The 7,561-nt window shown below is 27.0% G+C and overlaps 1 protein-coding gene across 1 annotated transcript; it reads left to right on the top strand.

Annotated features, from left to right (window-relative positions):
• The first annotated feature begins 2,400 nt into the window (after positions 1-2,400).
• LOC128957288 (uncharacterized) lies at positions 2,401-4,093 on the top strand. The gene is made up of 2 exons (XM_054303023.1): positions 2,401-2,594; positions 2,669-4,093. The coding sequence occupies exon 2, from the start codon at positions 2,672-2,674 to the stop codon at positions 4,091-4,093; it is 1,422 nt and encodes a 473-aa protein (XP_054158998.1). The 5' UTR covers positions 2,401-2,594; positions 2,669-2,671.
• The last annotated feature ends 3,468 nt before the right edge of the window (positions 4,094-7,561 follow it).

Genomic DNA, 7,561 nt, shown 5'->3' with positions numbered 1-7,561 from the left:
CTATATGTGAAGTCGTGGGGGAAGGAACGATTGGGGAAAGGGTTATATATATAAGATCGGTCTAATAAATAAAAAAATATGTAATGATGTGTAATAAGCTATGATTGTTATACGGATTATGTATTAAATAAATAAAATAAAACATTTATTAATCAAATAATTTTAAATATTTATAAATCAAATAATTTTAAATAATATAGAAAAAAATATTTTTAAATGTATTGCATAAATTATTAATAATGAAAAAAATATGAATTATCGGGAAATTATTTATTACAAGTATTGTACGGTAAGTATCAGTTAATAATACCGATTTCTGAACTTAAAACAAATTCTTGAAATGTTGGCCGTAATGACCGGTCTGTTGGCGTTTATAAAATCGTTGACTTGAGGACCGGCTGTCTGTAGAAGATCGGCAAATGCTGATTGACGGACACGACTAACAATAAGATCATGGCGTCACGAAAGCTGTTTTGTTTCTCAAACGGTTATCCGGGTAGTTAACAAGAACTAAATCCATGGCTATTATGGCCGCATAAATAAATAACGATGTCATCGATTTGATTGGTGTCAGCAATTGACGTGCCATCGATCTGATTTGTGGCATCATTTTACGAGTCAGCCATCTTATTGATGTCTTCATATGGCGGGCCATCGATCTGATAGATGTCTTCATTTGACGGGTCATCGATCTGTATGATTGCTTCATTTGACGGGCCGGCGGGCTGTTCAGCCAATTCAATTGTTTGATTGGGATTTTCAGTGGCCACCTGTCGATCTTCAATTTCTTTAGCTATCCGTGCTTGTTCCAACAAAAATATCAGTGGTGAACAGGGAACTCATTAATCGAAAACTTGAAGCGCTCACAGAGAACTGATCCACAAATGGCCAAATGTAATGACCGGTCTATTAATGGGAACCCCGCACCACATCCATAATCACATTTTATAACCAGTGATGAGATAATGTTGACAATTGTGGGAATTGATGTGTTCAGCACTTACGACATAATTCGACCGATCAGATGAATCAAAGTATTTGATTTGTTCAGTCATTGCTCACGTGAAGTGGTAATAACTTTGATGACAACAACAATGGAGTGCCTGAATGTATAACAGGAAAAGGAATCGTTTCTATAGTCATACATATAGTAATGCAGTCATACATGAGGTCATACATAGTTACGTAGGCATACAGTCGTGTAGTCATACAGTCATACAGTCATACAGTCATACATAGTGATGATGTCATACATAGTCATGTAGTCATACAGTCATACAGTCATACAGTCATTTAGTCATACATATATATCGGTCATAACATAAATAATGTTAACAACATTTATTAAACAAAGCATTTAAATACACTATAATAGCATTGAATTGAAAAATTATTTTAAAAAACTTAAAATTTACAGTTTATTATAATTAATAGTTTTAGTTTAGACACTGACCGGTCAATAGATGGCATGAGGGGGTATATACACATTCAAAAAAAACTACAATATTTTCGATAGTGGGGCTATTTGTGATTTTATTCAAATCAACTTTTGGTGGGGGGCTATTTTTCACTTATTGCCCACATTTCCACATATAGCCCCATATGGCCATGGGGGGCTATTTGCGGGTTTATACGGTAAAACTTTGTTTAAATATAAAAACTTTGTTTATATATATATATATATATAATGATAAAATCGAGAAAATTATTCTTAAATATTAATGTTATTTAATGTCATTTATTTTGTTAAAAAAAATTGTTGAACTAAATAAATAGTAATAATAAATAAAGTTTAATAATTGATAATAAAGTTTAAAATTATTAATAAATTGTTTGAAACTTGTTTTTTAAAAAGTATAAATATTATCAGTAGTTATCATATCTATTGAAATAATAGACATTTTTATTTTTCTACCGGTAGTTATAAATTTAAAATATTATTTATATTTATTAGTTATTTTTTAAAAAAAAATAAATAAATAATTGCATTTAACTCTATTATAATCAATTATTAGTAATTAAATATATTTCTACTATTAATTAGAAATTAAATAATAATTAAATTAAATATTCTATTAATATTGTAAATTATAATACAATTTGTAATTTAGTTTACTATACAGTAATATTACAATATATATATATAAAGGTTATAAACTATTAATTATATTTGGGATTTAAACACAATATTGCTATAAAATTAAAACTATAATTAATATTTAATAAATAATTATAATAATAATAAATATTATAACATAAATAATGATAATAATAATAATAATAATTAATAAGTTAATACATATTGTTTTCAACGTTTTATTTTGTGTCCATTAGATGTCACACCAAAACCCATACAATACACACACAAACACACTGTCTGTCTATCAATGATTTGCTGACTATTTAAGTGACAGTCAATCAAACAAATCAATCACTCATTCAATCAGTGTTTCACTTATTTTCCATTCAATTAGTGTTTCAAAAAAAGTTTAACAAAAAAAACACTAAATTTTTTAAAAAATATTTATTGTTTTGTGTTTTCACTTCATTACTAATAATAATAATATTTAAATCACTAATTGTGTCATCAATTTGTAAGTAAAAAATCACACTTTAATTAAAACATTGTTTTAAATTGATTTAATTGTTAATTATTATTATCATTCAGATAATGGGATCAATTGAAGCGATAAGTTTGTCATCGATGGTAAACAATATGAGTTTAAGAAGCAATGATTTCACGAGAAGACAATCGTTTGATCGTTTCGGCGATGATTTGTCACAACTATTGTTGTCTTATCTGCCGTTTGATGACAAACTAAAACTTGAATCGGTGTCCAAACATTGGCAACGACTGATATCATTGACTATCGATGAGCTAATAATTGACGGAAAATTTAACGGAAAGTCTGCCAAAACTATTGATAGACTGTTGAAAAAGTGGTCAAATATTTCATGTATTAAAGTCTCCTATAGTTATCGTTTGTTAACTTATAATACACTACTATTGCCATCCATTCGCCACAACTGTCCAAAYCTGAGACACAKTTATTTGGATACTTATCGCTATCACGACTACAACAAACACTTGAAAAGATCGATGAAAATCAATAATAAATTTTTCAAAGTATTTGACAAACAATTGCTAACAATTCATATGAGACATACTTATTGGGATCAACTGTACGATGTATTGGGTGATAATCTTCACGGCTGTACAAACATCGTGTCATTTAATTGTAGTACAGCTGTGGGTAACGACTATAAATCAGTGCCACAATTATATCGACAATTATTGTTGACTACWAGTAGTGGTAGTATTGAACCGTCGATGATATTCAAGAATTTAACAAAACTTGAGATCAATATCTATGGCAAAGTAATGGTTGATATCTTCAATGATATTGTCCGACAATATGGCCGACGATTGCTTGGATTGACTGTTGTATTCAATAATATCAATTATGTCGTCGACTTTGCCGCAGTTATGTCTGGTTTGTCACAAATGACACAATTACAGGATTTACAGATCAAAGTAATTGGAAATCAGTGGACACAATTCGCTGAACTTTGGCCACCAATTGGTCAAAACTGTTGCCAATTGAATCGGTTGACAATTGTTATCAAATATTGTTTTCAGGAGAAGAAATCTGATTTTAGTTTATTGGATATAATTTCAAATAATAATAACTCTAAACATTTAAAGCGATTGTCATTGTATTCAACAAATGATTTGATTATATCAAACAATCATCGGATGAATGGACTCAAACTGTTAACACATTTGTCAATCAATTATAATTATCCCATTTATTATAATTATTATAATTATGATTATTATAATTATTCAAATCCTATATCGACGACAACCGATCACTTAATCGATAATATTGTCGCTAACTGTCCGCGACTTCAATACTTGAAATCAAACGGTTATCGCATCGATTCACAGACATTGAAATCATTGCAACGATTACGACAATTGCGTTCAATTGACTTAAACAATGTCGACGACAATGATATTGATTTGAATCCAATTAAAAGTATGGATAAAATTCAGAAAATTATTATTAATGGACATAAAGTAGTATAAAAAATATTTACATAATTCAAAACATCAAAAAATAAGTTTTTACCGATAAATATGTCTGTAATAAACCAGTTATAGGTATACCGTATAATAAATGATTAAAATATTGAAATAAATTTTGTTTTAATTACTTTATACTGTACTTTAAAGTATTTTTTAAAATAAATATTTATATTCAACTAAACAGTTAATACAGTTATAACAGTTAAACTCAACTTAAGGATAGATATATGTATTTAATTATTACAATAAAAAGTTTTATATTTATTTTATTATCATTTTTTAAAAATAAATAAATAAAATATCCTAATAATTTACTATCGTTATCACAAATAGACTACAAATTAAAAAGTTATTTAAATAAATATCAATTACTTAAAAAAAACATAAATAATTAAAAATGTAGTAAATTTTGATTTTAATAAAATGTCTACTTTTGAAATTTTTTTTTAATATATTATTTATTTTTGCTAACAATAAATACATATAAATGACAAAAGAAATCTCGGAAAATCTAGTGTTAATAAAACAAGTGTTAATTATTATTAATTAGTAATTAATAATAATCAATATAATGAGTGAATACTGTATTTCAGTAATCAATTGATTAGTGTTTTCATTAATTTTCACAACAAAAACACAAAACAAACAAAATATTTATTAATTGTTTTGATTTGCAATTCATTACTAAATAATAATAATATTATTAAATCACTTATTGTGTCATCAATTTGTAAGTAATTAAAAAAATCACTTATTATTTAATATAAGACTTATTTGAATTGATTTTTTAAACAACAAAAATAATTATCTGTCTCTTCAAGTATGGCATCAAATGATGAGATGAGTTGTCAATTGATTGCAATGAAAATGTCTTTAAAAACTGATTCAACAGAAGATGAAGAAGAAGAAAGTCGACAATCATTTGATCGTTTTGGCGATGATTTGACTGAACTATTGTTGTCTTATCTTAGATTAAAAGATAAGATAAGACTTGAATCGGTTTCAAAACAATGGCAACGATTGATACCGAAGACTATCGATGAGATTAGATTTAGTTCAGAGTTTCGGCGAATAACCGACGATTCGTTGGCCAAACTGTTGTCAAAGTGTCCAAATATTGCAGTCATTATCATCAGAGGAAGTCAATGGTTGCCAAAGAACTCATTATTGTTACCATACATTAGACAATACTGTCACCGATTGAAACACATCTATATCGACATGTTTTACGAGAGACTACCCAATGACTACCAATGGGTAACAATGATTGAACAGTTGTTAGCATTAATGGCCAAACAATTGTCGACAATCTATGTCTACTGTAATCAATGGCAACAACTAACTGATGGTTTGATGAATAATCTCCAGAAGTGTACAAATCTATTGTCGTTTAACTGTTTAACTTACGATTGCATTGAATCTAATCTTCAATTGTATCGACAGTTGACTACTACTGAACCGCTAATATTCAAGAAACTAACCAAATTGGGAATCAAATTATTTGATAAACAATATGTAGATATTTTCAATGATATTGTCCGACTATATGCCAGACAATTGAAATCATTGTCAACGGATATCACTGATATCGAAGATGTCGTCAACATTAAGACATTTATGTCTAGTTTAGCACTAATGACACAATTGTTGGACTTAACTATCGAAGACTTTAATGTTGGCCACACTTATTGGCCACAATTGCCTCAACTGTTATCACCAATTGGTCGTAAATGTCAACGATTGAAGAGTTTGTGGATTAATATCGAGATCTATGATGAAAATGATAACAATTTATTAGAGACTATTTGCTTGAATTTTAAACAATTAAAACGATTGAATTTGAATAATATTAATCAAACTATTGATTTGATTGGTTCACACAATAATCATCAGATGATGAATGGTTTCAAACAGTTAAGACATTTGTTAATCATTTCAAAGCCTATTATGTCGACAACCGATCAGTTTATCAGTAATATCGCCGCTAACTGTCCGCGACTTCAATACTTGAAATACAGCGGTTATCGCATCGATTCACAGACATTGAAATTATTGCAACGATTAACACATTTGCGTTCAATTGACTTAAACAATGTCGACGACGACAATGATATTGATTTGAATTCAATTAAAACTATTGGCAAAATCAATAAAATTATTATTAATTTAAACAAAGTTTTAATATAAAATTGTATTTAAAAAAAAACAATTTTAACATATATTTGTTTTACTATTTTTTAAAAGTGTTTTTTATTTTAAAAGAATAAATATATATATATTATAGTATTATTGTATATGACTGTTGTATTCAATAATATCAATGATGTCGTCGACTTTGCCGCAGTTATGTCTGGTTTGTCACAAATGACAAAATTACAGGATTTACAGATCAAAGTAATTGGAAATCAATGGACACAATTCGCTGAACTTTGGCCACCAATTGGCCAAAACTGTTGCCAATTGAATCGGTTGACAATTGTTATCAAATATTGTTTTCAGGAGAAGAAATCTGATTTTAGTTTATTGGATATAATTTCAAATAATAATAACTCTAAACATTTAAAGCGATTGTCATTGTATTCAACAAATGATTTGATTATATCAAACAATCATCGGATGAATGGACTCAAACTGTTAACACATTTGTCAATCAATTATAATTATCCCATTTATTATAATTATTATGATTATTATGATTATTATAATTATTCAAATCCTATATCGACGACAACCGATCACTTAATCGATAATATTGTCGCTAACTGTCCGCGACTTCAATACTTGAAATCAAACGGTTATCGCATCGATTCACAGACATTGAAATCATTGCAACGATTACGACAATTGCGTTCAATTGACTTAAACAATGTCGACGACAATGATATTGATTTGAATCCAATTAAAAGTATGGATAAAATTCAGAAAATTATTATTAATGGACATAAAGTAGTATAAAAAATATTTACATAATTCAAAACATCAAAAAATAAGTTTTTACCGATAAATATGTCTGTAATAAACCAGTTATAGGTATACCGTATAATAAATGATTAAAATATTGAAATAAATTTTGTTTTAATTACTTTATACTGTACTTTAAAGTATTTTTTAAAATAAATATTTATATTCAACTAAACAGTTAATACAGTTATAACAGTTAAACTCAACTTAAGGATATATATATATGTATTTAATTATTACAATAAAAAGTTTTATATTTATTTTATTATCATTTTTTAAAAATAAATAAATAAAATATCCTAATAATTTACTATCGTTATCACAAATAGACTACAAATTAAAAAGTTATTTAAATAAATATCAATTACTTAAAAAACATAAATAATTAAAAATGTATTAAATTTTGATTTTAATAAAATGTCTACTTTTGAAATTTTTTTTTTAATATATTATTTATTTATTTATTTTTGTTAATAATAAATACATATAAATTAAAGTATAAACAAA

This window comes from Oppia nitens, unplaced genomic scaffold (assembly GCF_028296485.1).
Source record: "Oppia nitens isolate AA-2021 unplaced genomic scaffold, nextdenovo-longstitch-racon4-pilon3 scaffold3_pilon_pilon_pilon, whole genome shotgun sequence".
Classification (NCBI taxonomy): Eukaryota; Metazoa; Arthropoda; class Arachnida; order Sarcoptiformes; family Oppiidae; genus Oppia; species Oppia nitens.
The sequence above is the reverse complement of the archived record's forward strand: the minus strand, read 5'-3'. Positions and strand labels throughout refer to the sequence as shown.